The 23,904-nt window shown below is 43.5% G+C and overlaps 1 protein-coding gene across 2 annotated transcripts in view; it reads right to left on the bottom strand.

Moving 5' to 3' along the window:
• Mark1 (microtubule affinity regulating kinase 1) overlaps positions 1 to 23,904 on the bottom strand; it is a 108,628-nt gene that overhangs the window by 43,405 nt on the left and 41,319 nt on the right. For both annotated transcript variants that reach the window (XM_021178001.2, XM_021178077.2), the window contains exons 2-3: positions 12,130 to 12,333; positions 10,547 to 10,600 (exon numbers count right to left, since the gene is read on the bottom strand). In XM_021178001.2, coding sequence (XP_021033660.1) covers positions 10,547 to 10,600; positions 12,130 to 12,333 — 258 coding nt within the window. The remainder of the gene's footprint in view (positions 1 to 10,546; positions 10,601 to 12,129; positions 12,334 to 23,904) is intronic.

Below are 23,904 nucleotides of genomic sequence, written 5' to 3' on the forward strand. Positions count from 1 at the left end.
TCACATAATAACAAAATGAAATACAATAAAAATATAGCCCAATTGGAAAACCACTTAGGTTTAGATGCTCAAAAGAAAAAAAAAAAAAATAAACAGCTCAAAAGAAAAAAAAAACAAAACAGCTTGTCCTAGATACCTTTAGTAATTCCTACACAAGATCAAGAAAGGGTATGTGTGTGTGTGTGTGTGTGTGTGTGTGTGTGTGTGAGAGAGAGAGAGAGAGAACATACAAGCCACACACTTTCATTTAAATTTGTTTTTAAAAGTCTATAATACTTAACATTTAATAATTAAAACATATATGTGAGTAAGTAGGACACACATGCAGGTTCGCTATGCTCATGACTGTGCCTGGCCTGACTGAAGACAATCCTGCCTCTGGCTTTGCACTGACCTTTCCTCTACACTTCGGGCCTGGAGCATGCCCTCCTAACTCCAGCTGCCTCTTTCCTCCTCTCTGACTGCTCAGTTTTCTGCCAAGTCCTCTTCCTTCCAGTGTTTACCTGAGCTCCTGGGCCTTCAGCTTGTAGCATCCTGACCCTGGCCCCCCTCACTCTTCCTGGGTGCTTCACTATGCTTCAAAAAGCATCAGTTTGCTGTGGACTCTAAACTCATTCGGAACGATGTTTTTACACTCATTTATGGTAAAGTAATTTTATTTGATTGTCCCATGAGAATTCAAGGCCAACACTCAACAGTGCACACAAACATTTCCCAACATCTTTAGCATGTGTGACCAAGTAAGGCTACCTTTCCAGCCTTCTCTCAGGACACCCTTGCTTTAAGGTAGACATTGCTTTAGCATCCAGCATTCCTCTGGTTCCTGGAACTACTGGGTCAGGCTGATGGAAGCAGGTTAATGTCTGCATAGTTCTAAAAATGCTTATTTTATTTTATTTTATTTTATTTTATTTTATTTACGTGTCTGAATAGGTTTCTATATGCCTGTGTGCGCAGGTTCCCATCAGTGGTAGAAGAGAGCGTCTCATTCGCTGAAGCAAGAGTTACAGGCAATTGTGAGCTGCCCAGTAAGGGTGGTGCTGAGAACTAACTGCCCGTGCTCTGCAGGCGTGCAGTGCAGTGCATGCCTCTGAGCCACTGCTCCAGCCCTGATGTCTGGATCTCTGAGAATGGCTTGTCTGAGGGAACGGTTGAGTTGTATGTCCTTCAAGACATTCCTCCACAACAATGAGGTTTTGTTTATTTTGCTGTTGTTGTTTTAAAGCTGGGCTTTTGTGCAACATTTTGGATTCATTAGTTTTTAGTCTTTGATTGGAACTTGGAATGTAGCTGTTTTATCAAAAACAGATAAATCTGGGATAGTAATCTTGTAAAAACTGAGACATTTAACAAAAATAGTACTTTAAAGGAACACTCCAATTCTACCTAGAGATGTTGTATAAAAGATATTTATAGGTAGAGCCCAAGTTCTGATCAAAAAGTAATTTTAAAAAATTAAAACAATAATACATAGCTATTAGGTCTCCTACATCTCAAAGATACCTTAAACATATTGTCTTAACATTTGATTTGAACAAAGAATGTGAACATTTTAACAACTAAAAACACAGAGGTGTGCTGTGGCTGGAAGCATGCTGGCTAATGTCACTGTTCTATTGCTGTGAAGAGATTCCACGACCAAGGTAACTTGTAGAAAAGAAACCATTTAATGGGAGGGTTCGCCTACAGTACAGAGGCTCAGTCCATTGTCATCGTGACGGGAGCATGGCAGCACACAGGCAGATGGGGTGCTGGAAAAGTAGCTGAGAGTTCTACAATCTGAGCAAAGGCAACATGCGAGACTAGGCCTGGTATGGGCTTTTGAATCCTTAAAGCCTACCTCAGTGACACACTTCCTCCAAGAAAGACACACCTCCTAGTCCTTCTAATCCTTTCAAAGAGTTCCACTCTCTAGTGACTAATCAAATATATGAGCCTCCGGGGCTCTTCTTACTCAAACCACCAAAGTTAAAATGATGGCCACCACAGAAGGATCATATGATGTTTTGTATGGTATATTAATTATAGAAAATGGACTGCCAGAATCCTGCCCCATCAACCATCCTTCCATCTAAAAGAAACACACGCTGGCTGCATTATAGTCCATTATCTGATATGGACTAGAGTGTGTTCCTGGCTCCTAATGTGACAGTTTTTGGAGAAAAGGCTCTTAAGAAGAGAGTTCAGGTTATATGAAGTCATAAGGGTAGGACACTAGGCCAATATGATCAGTGTCCTTATAGGAAGAAGAGCTACCAAGAATGCCTAGAAGACGTGATGCATGGACACTGAGAAGATGGCTATCTGCAAGCCAAGGAGAAAAGGCTCAGAAGAAACCAACCCTGCAAACACTTTCCTCTTGGACTTTCAGCCTGCAGAACAGTGATAAAACTTTCGATCTAAGCCTCTTATTCTGTGGGATGCTGTTAGGATGGCAGCCCTAATAGGTTAATAGTTTACTCTGAATCTAGAAAATCCTGGCCAAATGAACACATTGTGTCAACAAAATCTAAAAAAAAACAAACAAAAAAAAAACCAAAAAGTTCACCTCAGTACCTGCCTAGGACTCTTTGTCTCCTAGGTGAGCACTGGGAGGGAGAATAGAGAGGGAAGCTAATGACAGCAGTCTTCTGCAGAAACCCCCTGAGTTGGAGGGGCAGGACAGTAACCAGTGAGCTGGGCATCTTTTAACAGAGAGTCTCACTAGCAAGACGCCAATCTTACCAGTGCTTGCCTTTCCTTAGGAAGGGGGAGGGGAGCAGAGCCTCTAGATGGAAGTAAGCCTGACTGATGGACAGGTATCACTAACACCAGCCCTTCTGCATGTGCCAGCTGCCTGGGGACTAGTAAGGAAAGTGTGTTCACAGGACTTCAGTTCCAGACCATTCAAGTTTCTGACTTTTCCTTCTTTCTTGTTTTCAAGCTGTGACACCATGAGGTTTCCAGCACACATGCACAAGCGAGAGCTCTCAGAGCTAGGTCCCTTCGGCTTCACGTTTCAGGTCTGCTCTGAGCTGGATGGTAAAGTCAATATTTGCCACAACTGTGTAACAAGAACTAACGGCAGCCTTGGCTATAAAGCAGGGCCTTTCCTTTGTGGACTCAGACAGCTACTCTAATTGTTCAGGGCCTTTGTTACTTCCTTCTAGACGCCTGGCTTTGCTCCAGGTAGCTGAAGTCACCAGATGATCCCTTTGGATATTGTTCTGTTCAGTCCTTCCTTGTCAGGCCAGGGTCAGCATCAGCGGTGTCAATCAGTAGTTGCCTCAGTTAGGAGAATTTTCTTTTTCTCTTCTCAACTAATTTCTTTTCCTTCCAATCCCGTCCATTCCTTCTGCCTATTATTCTTGTGTGTTGTGGGGGATATGTTGTACTCAAACTAGTAGCTTTTGGCCTCGCAGTTACCTATCATCCTAATTCTATGAAAAGCCTGTCATCAAGGGTCAGCCAGCTGTGTCTTACTTCAGTCAGACCCGCAGCCATGCTCCTGTGGTCTCCTCACGCAGACGACTTCTCTGTGGCTCACTTATCTTAAAGACAGAGGACGGTTTTGTAGATACTTGCTTTTTCCCAGCTGACTTCAGTTATAGTACACAGAGCTTGGAGGAGAAAGGGCCCTGTATAACTGGTGTCCTTCAGTAAACCTTCTTAGCTTTTCAAGTACTTCATTCTGATGTGACTTTAGGAGGGACAGAAATGCATTTTGTAATAATGCCATCACTGCGATTTGTAATAATCCTGTCTGCACCCTTGGCAGCATTTTAGGCCCATTAATAAATTGAAACATGGGCTTGTTTTACCCTGCAGGTGAGATTCAGTTCCTAGATTCATTTGGAAGCCTCATTCACTGAGGTACTGTACATATGCTGTGCTTATGTTAACAGAACACTGTTGATTAAATGTTCAGCTTCATAATGTCTGGGATCATTATGTCACTTCATTTTTAGCCTACAGGTATCTTAATGGGACATCCATCAGATATTTTATAAAACTACTAGTGGTAGCGCTATTACAATTAACTTCTTTTTGTTTGCTTTCTTTCTGCTTTGCTTTGGTTGTTTAGAGAAGGGTCTCACATAGTCCAGGGTAGCCTACAACTCACTATATAGCCCTGGCTAGCTTAGAACTTTGAGGCAGAGCTCTGGCCTATCCAGCAGCTCAGAGAAGCCAGTTGCAAAGGAGACGGACTGCCTCCAGGGTAGGAGAAAGCAGAGCCTATGTTATGGGCAGGGAAGAGATCCTGGAGAAAGGTAGGACCCTATCCAATAGGGTCTAGTTGGACACCCAGGGAAGGAAAGTTCCAAGGCAGAGAGCCGGCCTATGGGAAGGAAAGAGGGGACTGAGCTGGAGGCACGGGGAAGGTGAGTGCAAACGCAGCAGGCCTCTGGGGTAGAATGGAAGAGGCAGACCTAGCTGGTTGCATTTGGGGGGTGAAAGGTTCCTTTAGGAACTAAGTGGGCTCTAACTTCTGAAACAACTAAGCAGAGTTTATAGATGGTATTAAGATTCCCAGCCACTTCTGCTTCCCTCAAGAGAAAAGTCTTCCATGGTGGACATAGATACATATTTCATAGTTAATAAAGGCTCAGTAATCAGAAGTTTTAAGGTTCACAGAATACTGGCATACAAACAATGAAAGAACCAAATAATCCCTTAGCTACAAGTGCCTGATCCTAGCATGGAAAGGGGACTGAAAACTGTCGTGGAGAACAGGAACAACGTCTCCGAGGAGGTGACTCGGCCTGGAACGTTCATGAACTAAGTGAGGAGGGGCGTTAGTGCCAGGCTAAGGGGTGGGGAAGGCGGCAAAGGCCAGGTAGCTAGGAGAGAATGAAAAGGATGAGATGGAACTGAAGCTGGAGGGATGGGGCACTAGGAGAAGTGAAGAGCTGGGGGGCGGGGGGGGTCCTCGGGGGTAATGTGCTAACGAGGCTGATTCCTAAGCTACCAAAGATGGAACTCCTAAAAGTGTAAGCACAGGGTAGCATATTACATACATGTCTGCAGGAAGACAAACAGGACAGAACAAAGCAGGCCACATGAAAGAGGGCAGCCACCCTCAGGTGAGCATGGTGACAGAGGAGAGCAGTTGGGGTGTTTCTCAGGTTGGCTGCTCACATGATGTTGGGGCATGCTGCTGTTCACAGAGAGGTCACAGGAGGATGGGGTGAGGGGGTACTAGCTAGGTAAGGAGAGGTAGTTGGGGTGTCTTGGGGAGGAGATTACAAGAGGTTTAAGGGTAGTCTAAGGTAAAGGGACAAACTCAGAGTTCACCAGTAGGTAGACTGACGCCCAGCTACCTCTCAGCCTAAGAAGAGAATATAGAAGAAGAGGTCCTATGGATAAGCTGCACAGAGCTTCACATGTAACGGCCAGCAACAGGACGATGACTTCATTAAAAGGAAATGAAAAGGGAGAAGTCAAGAACAGAAAAAAACATGTGGAGAGACAAAACCTTTGAATAAATATTTGTGGAATCAGGAATTAATTGATGAGAGTCTCTGTGGCATTTAGTGTGAACTGTAAGACAGTTTCACTTCTAATTACTGCCTTTCTTCTTCACTTCATTCCACTTCTATCAAATGGGAAATTCATAATCATAAATCACCAGGGGACAAATTATGCATGGGGTGACATGCCAGATAACCCTGGAGACCTGAGGTCTGGGTCCAATCTTACAGAGCGATTTCTCCTGAAGACCTGGACTGCTGCCAGCAAGCCCTAGCAAGCTGCGCTCATCACATCCACACATGCAAACATAGAATGACTGGAGTCTTTTTTGTTTTTTTATTGTTTTGGGGTTTTTTTGAGACAGGGTCTCTTTACACAGCTCTGCCTGTCCTGGAGCTCACTATGTATATACGGGGCTGACACTGAACTCACAGAGATCTTCATGCCTCTGCATTCTGCGTGCTGGGATTAATGGTACAAGTCTGTCTCTTTGAAAGGCTGGAGTCTTAATCTGAAGGACAGGAACAAATAGGTGCTGAGTATGCACTCACCAGACACGTTTGCCCTGTGGATGCAGTATGCACACTGTGAAACACGTCAAGAACATGTCACTGCACACTCTCCCTGACACCTAACAGGGCACGATAAACTGGAAACACAGTTTGAGTTCAGAAAGTCTGGCCTTACTGTGAATACACAGCTCATATTTAAGGCAGATACAGTAATTTTACTGATATGATTTTCTAGAACACCTGAACACGTTCCCCCTCAAAATCCATCACAGTGTGAAACACACTTCCTTCTGTGTGTGAAAAAGATGTAACTTTCAGTTATAATTTCATGATCATCCTTATTTTCAGTCTCTTGTTCAGAACCAAATCAAGGTCAGAGATACACTGCTGATTGCTAGTTCCACGGAGGATGGAGCGGTAAGTGGGCATCAGGGGTCATCTCACTAACGTATGTGGCCGCAGCATCCTTGCAGAATGGGAAAAGAAAGAAGAGGTGTGTGTGTGTGTGTGTGTGTGTGTGTGTGTGTGTGTAAGGATGAGAGGGAGAGATGGAAGGAGGGGGATAAAGACAGTTCATTATCTCTGATTTAAAAACAGATTTGGGGGCTGGAAAAATGGCTCAGTGGTTAAGAGCACAGACTGCTCTTCCGGAGGTCCTGGGTTCAGTTCCCAGCATCCACATGATGGGATTCGATGCCCTCATTTGGTGTGTCTGAAAGACAGCTACAGTGTACTCAAATACACAAAAACAATTTTTGCAGTCTACAACCCAGTGTACACACACACAAAAAAAATTAATACCCTCATCACTTCAGTTTCATTGACCAAAATCAGACTTGGGCAACATGTTCCTTTTAGTCTACACACATGTAACAAGAGCTATATGGGCGAACACCCAGCACATGTGTGGATTCACTCAACTACAAATCTGTTGAACACACCAGAGTAATTGGCATTTCAACATTCCAGATAGGTAGGCCTCCTAAGAAACACCGCTGAGGAACTTGTGTTTTTTATCTTGACTGAACTATTTGCCAATAACTCTATGGTCTCTTTTACATACTTGATTTCTACTGACTACTACTTGGTTCTGTCGTACTCACAGTGACCACATTCGTCAGTGTGGTAGTGACTGTTTTACAGAAGTTCTGGGACATGCACTCAGCCTACCAGAGGGCTGGGCATTACTGGAAAACTCTCATCCATTGCTCAGATCACAAGACACCGGCAGCAAACGGATGAGCTATCAATAAAGCATGCTCCCGGGATTCCAGTTGCTGATGTCCCTACACCTTTGCTTATGGGAAATTGCTCATGCCCTAGCACAGAAAATCGCTTCTATACAATTTTAATATAACCTGTTATTTTACAACATAATTCTGAGTTGTGGTAGTTTTGCTTTTATTTTAATTAATTAATAATGCATTGTTAATAATGTGGTTTCACTGTGTTGCCCAGGCTAGGTCCTCCTTCCTGCCTTATCTTCATTAGAAGCATAAATTACAGGCACATGCTACCATGTCTGACTCTTGCTTTGTTTTTTCTTCTTCAGATTTTGTCAGTCAGGAATAACTTTGACACAAAGAGCCATTTTTGTGTTGTGGAATACAATCAAAAATGAAAATAGAGGCTGACGAGACAGCTCAGTGGTTACACGTGCTGCCTGCTCTTCTGGAAGATCTGGGTTTGACTCCTGGCATCACATGGCCGCTCACAACCACTGTAACTCTAGTTCCAGGGGATCCAGTGCCCTCTTCTAGCCTGTGGGCACTGCATGCATGTGGTGCATAAGCATACATGCAGCCAAACACGCCCATGTACACAGAATCATACAATTAAAACCTAAAGTGTAAGTAGATAAGCAATCATAGGTGACATGAGTGTCAGCAGAGACAGATGTATGCAGAAGACTCAAGTGAGGAAACCTCTACCATCTGATAAACTACTGTGCCCGCTTTCAGAAAGGACATTGCTGAGGAGATGAAAACCCTACAGTTGAAGCCTATCAGTTATGAACAAAGTCGTCCCGCTGATTTGCTGCTCACCCGGCACCACAGAGAGCTCAAAAGAACCCCAGAGGTCACTTATGTGGGTCACAGAACATTCGCCAAAACCCACATAAGTGACTGTGAGATGATTTTTATACTATACAGAGGGAAGAACTGAAATCCTTTCTAGACTGTGACACTTATCAGATTAGACTCTGATTACTTACAACAAGTGACAGAGGTATGACACATTTCCAAAGACCAGACTACTTTACAGAACTTCATATTTGAGAGGTTTTAAACAGTCGCTACTCATATTTAGATTCCTTTATCTATCGGGGATGTTGAAAACGGAAGAGGATATTCCTATAAACAGAAGAGAATGAACGGAATAAACCGGCTTACAGGCAGCCTAAGCCAGAGTAAAATTCAGTCAAATGCTTCTAACGTTGAGACCAAAACGAGGCTGAAGCTGCGTCCCATCGTCACCTCTGTTTAACAGCAATGTCCACAGCATGGAGTCATACTGACTATTTTTGCCTGTAGGACTTAACCAGCGAACGGCTTGCTCTTTGCACTCTGAACTTGAGCTACAACTGACTGGGAGATGTGCTGATGTGATGGGTAAGGACAAGTCTAAATGTTCTATAAACAGAGCCAGGCAGACCATGAACTGGGCATTTTTAAAAATACTTTCACGGAGAGTAAATCTATGAACAGGATTAGAAGATACAAGCGGCAGCGTTTGTGTTTAGAAAAGCAACACTTTAGGCAAAGATTAACAGGCTCGTCACAGATATTTTCATCAGCAAGCAAATCTTTAGTTATTTAGACAAATCCGCAATGATCAGCTTCCTGGTCAAATGTTCCACCTAGTGAGTTAATGTTAGATGACCTTTCCTGGCTCTGCTGGGAAAGTCCAAGTTTGGTGCCACATTACGGGGAAGGGGCAGAAGTTCCACATGTCAGTTGAAATCACTCCATTGTAATCCATGGTGTGGTCCAAGAAAAGTACAAAATATGTGTTGGAGGTGGGCAAGGCTCTGAATGCAGTCTGGCAGCTGGTGTGTTCCAGCGTCCCTGGCACATGAGTGACTTCAGGTGATTCACTGGCCCAGAGAGAGAACCTTTTGTCAGTTACACCATTGATCCAGGTTGGATGAAAGCTGCTGTTACGAGAAGAGCCATTCCCCAGAGACTAGAGCATGTCAGCACTGTATCAGCTCACAGTCCCAGAAAAGGAGCCCAGTCAACCCGAGTCCTCACTAAACAGACGCATCACACTCTGCAGTTTTATTGGCTGGCAAGTTTAAAAAGAACCCAAATACTGAAGAGACAGCTCTCTACAGAGAAATGCATAAAAACAGAGCTGCCTGGCACTGAGACCAATGGAAAGAAGGTTCTGATTCACAAATGCAAAGTTCCAGTCTTACACTGGAATCCTGGGAGTTGTAGGTAAACATAGCAGACTGAGAACTTCTTGTAAGATTTCTCTTAGGGATCAAAGTTACCTATGAAACACATCTGTAATCAGATCCTATTATATGCTACTGAAATCTCAATGGATATTATTTCACCATAAGTAAACTATATACAGATCATACACTAAAACAGTTGCCTCATTTTTTAAAAAATATTTTTTAAGATTTATTTTATTTATGTGAGCACACTATTGTTGTCTTCAGACACACCAGAAGAGGGCCTCGAATCTGATTACAGATGGTTGTGAGCCACCATGTGGTTGCTGGGAATTGAACTCAGGACCTCTGGAAGAGCAATCGGTGCTCTTCCAGCCTGAGCCCCTGCCTCATTTTTAAAATGCTAAAAGTTTATATCTGAGAAGGTTTCCCATTGAAGTAATAAATAAAATGAGCAGCTTTGGCCCCCAGATGATCCCAGTCCGACTTTCTTGTTCTCCCTTCCTGCTTTGTTTTCTTCCTCGATGGAACACTGTCTACTCTGATTTAACACTAAGATGAATCTGCATAAAGGAAGAGCCAAATGAAGCGATGAAAGAAGATACACCTACAGGGAATATTATTCAGAACTAGGTATTTACCTAAGAAGAATTCTACATTCCTCAGAACTTGGGGCTGGAGAGATGGGTCAGGGGTTAGCCGCAGTGGCTGTTTACAGTGTAATCACAGAACAGAGTTTGGATTCCAACATCAACACAGCATCCTGCAAACAGCTCTAACACCACAGAAGGGCTTCATACTCACACATATACAATCCACACACACATGTGCATACACTGATACACACAAAGTAGTCCACAATATTTGATATAAATTTTGGTACAAATTAAAGGCAGTTCATATGGCAGATCTATCTTGCTTAAGTCTATGCAAATATTCCCAAATCGAAAACTCAAGTCCCAGACTTCAAGTGTTTTGAGTACATGAGGCTCAAGCTGCATTAAACACATTTCAAACAACTCTATGATGTCACAACCATTGTATCTTAGAGCCTGTCTTTTCTTCAAGTACTGATAAACTATAGTGTTTATCTAACCAAAAATTTCATGTTTGACTTCATAGACAATTATATATTAATTAACAAACTCTCACATCACTTATTAAATTAATTAAATACCTTCTGTAGACTGGTAGGGTTTAGCTGAGTCTTGTCTATTATTTTCACAGCGACCTGAAAGAGAGAATCATTAAACTACACTTGAGATCTGTAATTCAATGCATAAAACCCTGCAAAGAAAACAGTTTTGTTTCACTCTTAGCCATGCGCAACTTACTTCGACATCATCTCACACAACCAGAAGGTATGTTCTCCATAGCCTAGAACCTCAGCACACAATTTATCTATTGGCTTGTCATCAACCTCCTGATTCCTCATCAACGGAATTACACCTTTGCTAGTTCCTCCATGTTTCTTCTTTTAAAATTGTAAAAATCATGCTACCTTAATCTTTTTTTCTCAAAACCTTGATAGGCAACATTATAGGGGTGAGCGGCTCTTTCTTTTTCTTTCTTTTCTGAGACAGGGTTCCTCTGTGTAACCCTGGCTGTCCTGGAACTCACTCTGTAGACCAGGCTGGCCTCAAACTCAGAAATCCACCTGCCTCTGCCTCCTGAGTACTAGGATTAAAGTAGTCGCCTCCATCACCCAATGGGAGAATAGGTTTTAAACTTGTATTTTTAGCAAATAAAGCTATTGTACAGGCAGAGGAACTGGATATACAGACTTTAATAGAAACCTAACAAAAGGGATCTGAAAAAAATCTTGGAAGGCTCTGCCTAGTGTAGCCTATGTCTGAACAGCTCCTAGGGGTGAATGGACAAGAAAGATACTCAACAGGGTTCATAATATCATGATATGTGCAGCAAGTGAAAGCTCACTAACACTCTGTGGCTGAGACTTACAAAAAAACAGTCAGTAATCCAATCCTAATACAAGACTTTGGATAGTTCCCGAACTAATCTTTTAACCCTGCTATACACACTATAGATTTACAGTGCAAATACATGCAAATATATACATTTTATTATATAAAAATATTTCAAATACATGAGATTAGTGGGATGTGCTTGTGCAAGCCAATAATCTCAGCACTTAGAAAGTAGAAGCACAAAGATCCAGATTTCAAGGTCAGCCTCAGCTGGGTAGCAAGATCAAAGCCAGTCTGGGCTGCAAAAGACCCTGTCTCAACACTTCTCACCAACTAACCAACCAACTAAACAACGAATCAACCAACCAACCAAAAACAAATGGTACTTTAGATATTTTCTTGTCACCTGAAAAAAATTATCTATATAGTAGTAATATTAACTTGTTATAGCCAAACAGATAAAAGTTGGTGGGTGATTTTCTACATATTCACACCTACCTTAGCCTAAGTGGTAATTCATAAAAACTTATCCCAGCCTCGTTCCAAAGACAGAATGGCAACAAAACAGTAGCCAGGAATATTCACACGGTAGACAGTTGAAGACAGCTGGTCTGAGTCTCTGAGGGATGCTAGAAGGTGGGGCCAGTCTTTCCTTACTGCTAAGGTTCATTAGTTCTGCCCCAAAACAGACCTATCTGCAAATGCCCTATGTGCACACACATCCCAGTGTGCACCAGATCGCAGGTGCCATTCATCCCCAATATCAACCATGAGAAAGCAAGACTTGGGAGCAAGGTCCCGGCAAACATCAAGAGGTGTTATGAAAACTTACCTCTCTACCTGTTAGAACATGTCTTGCCAATTTCACTTTGGCAAAATTTCCTTTCCCTATTGTTTTCTGTAAGCGGTAATTTCCGATGTGAGGCTGTTCATCTGTCGCTGACGTAATGGAGTTTCTACACCGGGGAATGTTCTGTCTGCTACTTGACTTGGTAGGCGGGATATGTGTTTCAGTATATCCATCCACAGACGTATGCTAGGAGAGAGCACAAGAGCTCACAGTCACTTAGACAATTAGAATAGGATAATTAAAAGACCATAAATAGTTGGGTGATGGTGGAGCATGCCTTTTTAATCACAGCACTAGGGAGGTAGGGGCAGGTGGATCTCTCTCTGTGAATTCAAGGCCAGCCTGGTCTACAGAGCAAGTTCTAAGACAGCCGGGGCTACACAAAGCGAAACCCTGTCTCAAAAACAAACAAACAAACAAACAGACTATAACTGATGTTCATTAATACTTTATCTTTAATGAAAGTCCATCATACTACACAATTTTAAAATGTGAACACTCTATCATTTTTTCCTGACCAGTGGGTACAAAAAATTTTTACTCCACATCTTTAAGTCTGTATCTTGACTTTCAAAATTGTTAGATCCATTGCTGGGTACCACTGTACTAGCCATTGTTCCTGTAAAGGCTGTTACCATTTTAAGTTGAGTGATACTATCCATGCCTACTTCATTAGAAGGGAAGTATCTCTACCAGGACAAACATCCTCACAAATATGGCTGTTACTCTAATCCACAGCTTCTTAATCTTTCCTACTTGTTGACCTTTATTAATTTATTTATTTAGAGACAGAGTCTTACGTATCCTTATGTATGTATGTATGTATGTATGTATGTATGTATGTATGTATTTAGAGACAGAGTCTTATGTATCCTGGGCTTCCCTACATAGTTTGTAGGGCAAATTAACTTTAACTTCTGTTCCTCCTGCCTGCAGCTCCTAAACGTTAAGACCACAGGCATGTCTCACCACATATGGTTTATACAGTGCTTGCAATCAGTTTGACAGGGTCTAGGAGACGATTCTCTTAGCATATCTTTGAGGAATTGCCTAAATGAGATTAGTAGAGGTGAGAAAAATCCACCTTAACTATGGCTATGACCCCCGATGAGCTGAGGTCCCAGACTGAATAAAGCGGAGGAAGTGAGCTGCACACCAGCATCCGTCCTGACTCTGGATGCACCAGCATCCGTCCTGACTCTGGATGCACCAGCATCCGTCCTGACTCTGGATGCACCAGCATCCGTCCTGACTCTGGATGCACCAGCATCCGTCCTGACTCTGGATGCACCAGCATCCGTCCTGACTCTGGATGCACCAGCATCCGTCCTGACTCTGGATGCACTAGCATCCGTCCTGACTCTGGATGCACCAGCATCCGTCCTGACTCTGGATGCACCAGCATCCGTCCTGACTCTGGATGCACCAGCATCCGTCCTGACTCTGGATGCAGTTATGACTAGCTGCCTCATTCTCTTGCCAGCATTCCTTCCTTGCTGTGATTCCCTTCAACTGTGAGCCAAGATAAAATAAACCTTTCTCCTGTGCTGCTTCCTGTCAGGCATTTTGTCATAGCAAGGAGAAAAATAACTAATATGCACTCTAACCCATGGCATGCAAAAAATATACAAATGTACATACATGTTGAGAAATGATGGGAGAGACAGACAGACAGAGAGACAGACAGACACACACACACACAATTAATAAGTAAGAATAACTTCTTAAAAACCAAAACAAAATAAAAACCAACCACCGCGTCCTTGAGAACAGCTAGAAGGTGAAGCATTTTCAACATGGGTCAGTGCTGATATATCCCATGCTATAAAAATGCCTGTTGTGGAAACAAGAAGCCAGAATTCCATCCATGCAGGGAGTTCCTATCAGAAACTCCAGAATGACTTTCAGCAGGGTTTCCCCAGTCATCCCCAGGAGCCTGTAAGTGCCTGACTTGATGCTGCTGTGTTATCTATCTGCCACTGGCTATCTGTTCTGCTACTTGGGAGTCTCACCCTTACTAGAGGGAAACACTCTGCTCTGCCTGGGACTTTCAGGCAGGAACTCCAGCTAGCTGCCTCAGTGGGCCTTCCTTGGTCCTTTCTCTTGGAAGCTGGAAGTCCTAATCTGACCATGTCATGTCTGCTGCTTGTGCCTTGCTCTTTCCCTTTTCTGTTTTCTCAACTGGACTACTCCAGTCATTTTGCCAGATGTTGTAAGTGTCCACTTGATGTTTTGCTTTCTGCTGCTTGCTATTTGTTCTTTAGTTTTTGTAGATCGTTCTCTGGATAGAACATGCACATTCCAAAACCTCTTGCTGTTGTCTGCTCCACTGTAAGCCTAAGGCTCCTAAAGTCCTACAACTTTTAAAGCTAAGCACAAAAAGGCCCTTCATACACAGTAACTAAATAGAAGTCCAGGGTCCTCACTGTCTTGGCACCCACACACAACAGCTTCAGAAGAAGGAATGCCTGCTACTGTGTTTAAGAGCAGCATGAACTAAAATACTTGAGACAAACCCACATGCTGAGAGCAGTGGTAAATGGCCCAGCCCCACTGAGCTGCAATAGACATATGAGTTCCAAACTTGCACACAGTTTTGCCAGGTGACTGCCCAGTGCCCTTCCACTGAGGGTAGGACACAGTTCCCCATTTCTCTAGTTCTGGTTTGGAGTTAACAATACACAAACCTAAACAAGTTTTCAAAAAGCCTTACCATGTTTCAACCTGCTCTTTTAGAATCCTGCCATTACCCAGAGCTAGCTGAACTTGTCCAGTAAACCAGAGAACGTTGAGAGAATCATAGTTATAGAGTTAAGTCCAGATTAAACCAACTGACTCCCAGCTGGCCCTCTGACATTAGGAGACATAGGCTACTGGTTTAAGCTACTGAATACTGGAGTTTGAGTTTTTGCTACATAGCAATGTCAATGGATACATAAACTTGCCACTACTTCAATTAAAAAGTTAATTTTTGTATTACTGAGGAGTGAACCCAAGACCCTGACTCTAACAGACCACTCCTCTACTACTGAGCTAAGTCCTTGACCCTATCAGTATTTTTTTTAAAAAGAAGTAAATATAAGGGAAGCACGTCTGAACAATTCAAAGTCTTTTAAGACTTGTTCAAATGCTAGTAAAATTAAAAAAGAGAAAGGAATATTGGTGTTCAATCAATCCCTTAAGGAGACATCTTTGTTGGCATAAGCTGCGTAGGGGCAGAACTCTTGAATATTTGTCTCCAGTGATATGTGATGGACGGATGGATCAGCAGATACTGGAGAATACAGTACCTATGGGCCCAGACTGCAGTCTGACCATACATCATGGGAGGATCAGAACACCCTGGAGAAGACAGCACCCATGGGCACACAGACTCAGTCCAATCATATATGATGGATAGCTTTTTCTTTCAAAAGGACTAGTTCTCCAGGTGAGCCAGCCCTGCCCTTCCCCAGCTGTTGGGAGAGTGGGCCCTGTACCTTGCCTGGGCAGCACAGTAGAGCTGGCCCTGGTCGAGGGGGCACAGGTAAGCCAGCCCCAAGGATGAGAGCACAGGAAAGCTGGCCCCACCACTTGTCTACTGTAGGTAACATAGGTCAGGGTGATGCCCCCTTCCCTTGCCACCAGCAATAGCCAAGAGAGCTGGCCTTGGGGTCATGAGAGGAAGGGAGCTAGCCTTTCTTCTCATTGACTGTAGCACTTGAGAGAGCAGGCCCTGCACCTTGACTGGGCAGCACAGTGGATCTTGCTCTGGAGGTGGGTGTGGGTGAACAGACCCCAAGGGCATGAGAGCTGACTTGCCTTATGCTGATGGCAGCATTGAGTGCCCTAGTTAAAGCAGTGTTGGAGAGCTAGCCCTGGTAGTGCCTGGAGGAAGAACCGGTGGGGTAACTAGCTCAGCTACCATGCAGGTCCAGATCTAGACTCTGAATTGGCCCACCCCCAAATCTATATCATCTGCAAATGGTCTGGATGTGTAAAGGGGCCAGTCCTGCTTTCAGAAGCTTCAGGATCTCCATGACACAGGGCAACAACAGGATAACTTGGAGGAGTCTCCGTGAGGATCCAAAGCTGATAGTGTCACAGGAGCCAGAGCTCTTGAACCAGACCAATGACTCATTGCAGTGAGCATTCGCAAGTGAAGATGTGTGGACAGAGGGACACACTGTGGGACACACTGCGACACACTACAGCTCCCATGATGAGAGGCTGTCTCTGCTTTGTTTTTGTTGCTGCTGTTGTCTGTTTGTGTGCTGCAGGAGTGAAGGCCTGCCATGAGGTGATGGGCAGGTGCACAGGACAGGAGTGCATGATAGGAAACTCACAAGGAATCAATACAAAGTAAAAAGGGGGGGTAGCTCTTGTCAATCAATAAGTCTTCCAATTTGTACAAAACACATGCACAGGAGTCTTAAATAAGGAATCAAAATATATAGTTCTGACATGAGACATTCATCAAGAACAACTATTATAAAGATTCGTATTTTTTCTTAGGCTTGTCAGCATCACTCACGAGTACATCTTTCCTTAAGGGTCTCTGAAGAACTGTTTGTATAGTTTATCTTACTCCTTCCCGATCAATGCCTTAATTCTCAAGTAAGAATCCTGGCAAGAATGTGGATTTAATTCCTACTAAACAATGGCTTCAGTTTAAAATTCAATGTTATGGCTGTTAAATGCAAGATCTGATGGTAGTCTAATTACAGCATTTCTCTGGGTTTTAGTTCACACTTTTATCAGAACAAATTCTAATGCTATTCTTCTTTCTCAAGTTGTCCACTCGATCCAGAGAATCCCAACTTCTTTGATCTTTCTGCTGCAGCAGCAGTATGACCCTAAAGCTGCCCAAGTGTCCAGCAGACTCTAGAGGACCAGAGATGGAGATCTTAACAGTTTTCATACCTGAATCCCATGGGTCACCAGACTCCAACTACTAAGACAACAACTACTGTAGCACGAGTTACATTAAAGGTCTCCAACTCAGGAGCTGCTCATACTTGGACACAGGCAATGGTCTGTGACCTTAACCAGGTGGTGGAGATGGAAATGACGTCAGTGTTTACCTCAGAACGACCTCAGTCTGAGGAGTAGATAACAGCATGTGTGAAGGTGTAATGAGCACCCTGTGATAACGAATATGGCACAAAGGGAAGACAGACAAAGACAGTCCAGCCTGCAGCCCAGATAACCAACCCTGCTCCTGAGCATCTGGTACCTGCAACCACTTCTGTTACAACTTCTGTGCGAACCACATTTCTTTTCTGTGGGCAACAGAAACACTTTTGGCTAGCTAAAGTAGAAAAGGAATTTTAAAGTCTGTTGAGTAGTTGAAAAAATTCTTCAACAATGAAACTTGTTTCAGAGGAAAAAAAGAGAAGAATGGGCAAATGGGCAAAATAAAATAGTTATCTATAGTACTGAGAGGTGTCAATGAGATAAAGTGAAGTAAGTGGAGGCACATAGCACGCTGCCCTAGGATGGACAGGACAGACGGCCATCTGCACTCCACCTGAAGATGATGAAGAACAGGCATATGGTGGAAGAACACTAGGCAGTGAAATGAAAACAAGTCAGGTGTGCTTGGTGAGTTCATGGGAGGAAGGCACAGAGGCAAACACAGCTAAAAAGGGCATCTTTGTCCAAGGCCCACAACTTGAAAATCCAGTTGTCCAAATAAAAAACTGCAAGTTTCTCCTATCAGTATTCAAATGGTATGAATGCCTGTACAAGAGTCCACACAAAATCAGTTGAAAGGCAAGGAAGGCACAAGACTAACAAATAGGTAAAGAAGAAGCAAGTGGAGACGTGAGCAAGGCAATCAGCAAACAATAACGCTACTAAAGACAGGCCACAGATCTCTCCCATAATTATAATAAAACTCTACATTATGGCTCAAGGTGTTGTGAACGTTTAATGGGCACTGGTTCTTTGATTCTTTATAATAACTTCACTGAGAAGCACACCATGACCCACACTTCACAGAGGAGGAAGATGTGCTTTGGAGAAGCTGGGGCATGTCTGACTCTTCTGGGTTCATCCAAGTGTGTGCAAATGCAGTTCAGAGTCTAGAGAAATGGCTCTGCAGTTTGGAGCAACTGTTCTTGCAGGGAATCTGGGTTTGATTCCCAGCACCCACATGGCAGCTGATAACCATCCATACATAAGTCCAGTTCCAGGAGATCCAATGCTTTCTTCTGGCCCTCACAGGCACAATCATACATGAAGACAAAGCATGCATATGAAATAAATTAAACCTAAAATCTTTAAGGTGAGATTGGTCGATCACCTGTGAACATGAGAAAAGGAACCCGCAGTGGATGTTTCACTGGGCAGCAGATCTTCCATTGCTTCAACTATTTCTGACTGTATTGAAGTCAGAAGGTAGCCTTGTAAGTTCTGGACAACTAAGTGCAGTTTATAAATATCAGGGGAAAATCAGAAACCTTCAAAGTCAATTGAGAAGTACACTTTCACAATTGAGCTTGGTAAAGACATACCATATTTAAACATATATCAAAATTAGACCCCAGTTTCAACTGCTAAATTCAAATCCTCCCATAAGGGTTTGTCATGCTTGGTTTTTTGTTTTTGTTTGTTTTTTGTTTGTGTTGTTGTAGACCAGGAATACTCTCTTCTCCATGGCGTCTCACTTGACGAGCTCGGCTGTGGTTCATTTCACTACTCAAGTGTTGCAGAGCCCAATACTAAAGGAACAAACAGCCCATCTTCCCACACACACAGCCAGAGACAGCTGAGTGGGACACACACCTCCATCCGGCCCAGACCTGAGTTAATAGCAAGTCATTTCCCAACCGCTCCAGAGCTTCTGGCTTCAGCTTGTTTTCTGAACCCCACCCTGCTACCCCACTATTCAATGATCCGTTTACTCTGTGAGCAGAACTTTATTTAGACCTATTATATACACAGTACTGTTCTATAGGAGGGGATAACTAAACAGTCCTGCTTTCACAGAGGGAAACAGAAAGAGAAAGGGATGGTGAATATGTGAGGACAGAGCACCAACTAGCAGTCCCTGGTGTGAAGGACACTGGAACTGATTAAGTGCAAAGCAAGGGCTGCCATGGAAGGGCTGGTCTTTAAGAAGAGACCGGAGTGAAGTGAACAGCTAGAGTGAGAGAGGAGAGATATGGAGACTTAACTAGTAAAGAATCTCTTGATAAAACAAGCACTTCAGATCCTTCCTCTCTCCACACTGAAGTTGTGAAGAAAAAAATCCCCCTTCTCATGGCCTCTGCTCATCTGTCTTCATTCATGCCCAAACCTACAAGTTTGGCTCCTTTTCATGACGTGTCAGGTTGAAGGTGCTCAATGTCTAACCACGAAGGAAGACCAACCTCGTCTCAGAGGACAAAGGGCCTATTCCCTCTCCCAGGAGATTATGGCCTTCTCCTCTGTGAAATCCTGGCAGCAGCTGAGGACACGAGACTGCCGAGAGATACTCCAGTGAGAAAGAACACACCTCCACATTAGCCCAGAGTGAACAGAAGGCCCAGAGAGCACTCTCCACTCTGCTATAGCTGTGCCAGTTACTAACTCTCAGTCTAATATCAAATGAGGACGGTGGTGTCCTCTTACAGATACAACCCTTGCTTAGTGAGTGGAAATCCACACTTCCTGAGAAGGAGGACCACACAGTACCAGACTGCACGGCAGGGCTAATTCGTAGCTCTGCTCCAGACTCTGTAATGTGCTACTCTCTAAGCAAACTGCACCAGTAAAAATACATACAGGCCCTAGCTACTGAAAATTAATAACCACTTCCACCTTCCCAAGTCATGTGGTAAAAGAATCAAGAAATTATGCTTTCAATAACAGAGGATAGCTTGTATTAGAGAAGTCAGCCAGCAGATCGAAAATATAGTTTTCTAGACAAAACATTAAAGGCAACTCTTAGACAGCTTAGAAGAGATAATGCAGAATGCACGCAAAATAGGGAGAGACGGTGAGGAAGGAACGAATCTTCACTAAGCAAACCCCCTACACACACATACACACCCACACCCACACACCCCACCCAAAAGAAGGTCTCTCAGGACCAAGTGTGCAGTGCACACTTGTACTCCCAGCACTGGGGATACAGAGGTAGGGGGAAATCTCTGTGAGTTTGAGGCCAGTTTGATCTACACAGTGAGTTCCAGGACAGCCAGAGGTATGTAATATAAACAGAGCATCATGAAATAAATTAAACTGGGGAGGGGGAGGAGAGGAGGGTCTCTCTACACTTTACATAACTGAGGCTAGCCCTGACCTCACAACTGTCCTGACTCAGCTTCCTGAGTGGTGGGATTACAGGTGTGCCACCAGGCCAGGGGAAGTTCGTCAGCAACCCCACCTCTCCCTACCTCCACCCCCTCACACAGTCTCCATCTTAGAAACAAACTCTAGCCCGCTTAGTTCCAGACAGCTTACATTCAAGTGGGAAACAAACTCTGTCAGCTACAGGAATCTGTGGGTACAGCCGGTGCTATAGAAAATGGCTAGAAAGTCAGAGACAATCTTGAGAGAAATAAAGTCACAAAGGACTATGGAAGTTTTCTATCAACTACAAGAACTTCTTTCTAAGGATGACTGAGAGAATGGCCAAGAAGCAGATCAGAGGCCACAGGTAGAAGCCAAATGGAAATAGTGCAGATCTGGGCTGCCACAGACTGCTGAGAACTCACACTTGAAGAAAAAGTTTGAAGACACAAATGCACTCCAAAGGCTTTATCCAATGAAAGTGTTCTTTCCAGGCAAGAGGAGTAAGAGCAGAAGGATTCGTTAATGCGCATACAACACTGTGCGGTCTGTTAAGAGGTGATTACAGGGAGCGAGTGGACCATCCGGAGGAATGAGGAACTCCAGAACAGTGCATGGTGTGCTGATATGGGTAAGTCTATGTTTCCCGCCTCTCAATCTGATGTATGACCACTTACGGTAAAACATGGTCTGCATGCCGAACACACGTCGTGGCAGTAAGTATATGTGACAAAGCACGCAGAGGTTGGGGACTAACTGGTCTAGGGTCAGAGCCTGTGTAGGCCGCAATAAACCATGTATGCCGTCTCCACAGAAGTGCACCTGAAAACACCACACAGCAGTTAGGAGCCAAGAAAGAAAGTGAAGTGGGATACTAAGAAAAAGTTTTATTGTCTTAGAAGGAGACAAGACAGGAAGAATACAAATAAAAACACCCAAAATAATATGCCAAGCAAGCCAAAAGAACAGCATCTCAATTGCTAACCAAACTGACCATAAGTCATAATGAACATGAATGGATAATTCAAACCATACTATCAAGTGAATTTTTAATATAAAAACCTCGATGCTGTCTTCAAGAATGCACTTTCAGTATCATGACAGATGGGCTGAAGGTCGAATGATGGAAAAGTTAGGCAATACGATATATGAGCACAAGCTAGCTGGCCTCGCTACGAGCATATCAGACAAAACAGACTCCACAGTGTGACGCAACGGTAAGAGTTACTGAAGTCACCAGGAAGGTATAAAGATCCTACATACGCGTGTGGCTAAAAACTGACAGAGTGAAAGGTCAGCAAGAGCAAATCCTCAACAACCATGGCTGAAGACTCCATGAATCTCAGCAGCAGACGACACTGTGAGGAGACGCTGGGTATCAAGTACAGAGAGGAACGAAGGCCACAGCTAACCAGAACACGCTCCAGATCTGAAGCCAGGTCATGGGCCTTGCCCAGCAGACACCTTGCTCACTCCTCTCAGCACCTCACTTCAGCTTGTTCTCTTGCACACAGAGGTGCTCCACCCTGCTGGGAGCATGGCTGAGGTTCTTCTGTGATCCTGAGGTCAGAGAGCCACCACCTGCCCATCAGAAGCATTCCCTCACTTGGTGTACTCCCTTTGCTACACAGCGGGATGAGACAGTGTCCCACCATCCTGTTGTCGTGTCTCCAGTGGAAACAGCACAGTGGCCTGGGGGTTCTCTGGAAAGAGTAGCTTCGTGAACGTAAATGTATTTAAACCACTGGGAGAGAAGACTGTTCATTGAGAGTGGAAGACCTGTGACTCTCCTCTGTGCACCTACAGTCATCAGCACATCTTCCAAAGAGCACCTAAAACTTTCCAATGCAAGTGCCATCTATAAACAAGTCTTTAAGACTCTGAACACTGTGTCTCTACCTATCTGTCATTCAATATAGCAACTACATGGAATAGACCAACGAAGCATGTGAGTATTTAAGTATCCAGCCTAAGTCCGAATGCTAAGTAACCACTAATTATTTTATCTAGTTCTTTAAAGTAAGCAAAACTGAGCTAGGTGGGTAGCACAGTGGTCCAGCACTTGCCTAGCTTGAGTGAAGCTACCCCAAAACAACACAACTTGCAAAAAAGCTCTTCAGCCCAATTAACAAATAGAAAATGATTTTATTTTGTACTTCATAGTTTCAACGGTATTCACATACCCATTTCCAGAAGCACGAGAAATAAAAACTTAAGTTTCGCAATTTAAAAAGCTGGCTCTTAAACTGCCACTAAAGCCCTTTGATAGCACCAATACTAAACACTGCAGAATACAGGAACTACACGAGTAGTGACCTTCCTGTCCTCAAGGAAGGAAGACGTGCTCAGTTTCCCAAACCTTTCACGTTAGAGCTAGTCTTCCCCTGATTTATTCGAGAAACTAGAACTGGTTTGGTTTGGTTTGGTTTGGTTTTAGTTTTTAAAAAACCTAAACAGTATGTTGATTTTTAAAAAGTTGCTAATATGGTTTATTAACAGAGCCAATGAACCTAGAGAAAATCTTGGCCAATATTACTTACAGTATGTTAATGACTTGCCATTATAATCGGGGAAATGTTTTGGAGGTAGAGTTAACGCTGTATAAGAAATGCATTACAATTTATTACCTCTGTCTGAGAACAAGAAGCAGCAGTGAGTGACGACTAAGCATGTCCTATCCACTTCCCCACTCAGCACAGCAGGGCACTGAGGGTTTGCAGGACCTTTGCATAGGAAAGAATACTTTCCTATGTGTGAGGAAAATGATTTCTGTATCTAGTAGAACTATAAGACCAAAAAATAAAAGTAAATTAGTAAACTATTTTATGAATATACTACTCAGTTCAATAAAGTTTCAAGAGAGAGGAAACACCCCCAGTTACACTCTGAAGAGAAAAATGCCAATTAAGATACCTCATGTTCAGCTCGCACAAAACCCCTAGGAAGAGCCTGCCGTCGGCCCCAGCACCTGCCCTTCCTAAACCACACCAGGCTCAACGAACATTTCTGGTCCTCCTATTGCTATTTGTAACAAGGTACTTATTAAAAGTGTCTTTTATCAAGGCACCTACCCCAGACCTTAAACTCAACTACGTGGCAACTGTATACACACAGTCAAAACTGTAAATTAACTTTTACAGACTTAACAAACAGAATCAGTCCCCTTCAAATTTCAAGGCCAGACCTCAGAGAAACTTTTCTCTTCCATATTTCTAAACAAAATGCCTCCACGCCCTGCTACTCAGTCTTGTGCTTTCTTTCTCTGAACGCTCTACTGTGCCTGGAGACTTGGAGCAGCTGCAGCAGGTTCCCCATCTGAACAGCTGGCTTTGAGGAGGTAACGACAAGGTAGCCGGAGAAGAGAGGTACACAGGAGATGGAGGGGACCACTCCTTTTGCTTTTTATTTTATTTTATTATTTAAGAAGGGAGAGAATGGACTGCACTTAATGTCAATTAGAAGACAAAGTAGGGGGAAAGAGGTTGAAGAGAGCAGACG

This window comes from Mus caroli, unplaced genomic scaffold (assembly GCF_978045245.1).
Source record: "Mus caroli unplaced genomic scaffold, Mus_caroli_1 scaffold_1, whole genome shotgun sequence".
Lineage (NCBI taxonomy): Eukaryota > Metazoa > Chordata > Mammalia > Rodentia > Muridae > Mus > Mus caroli.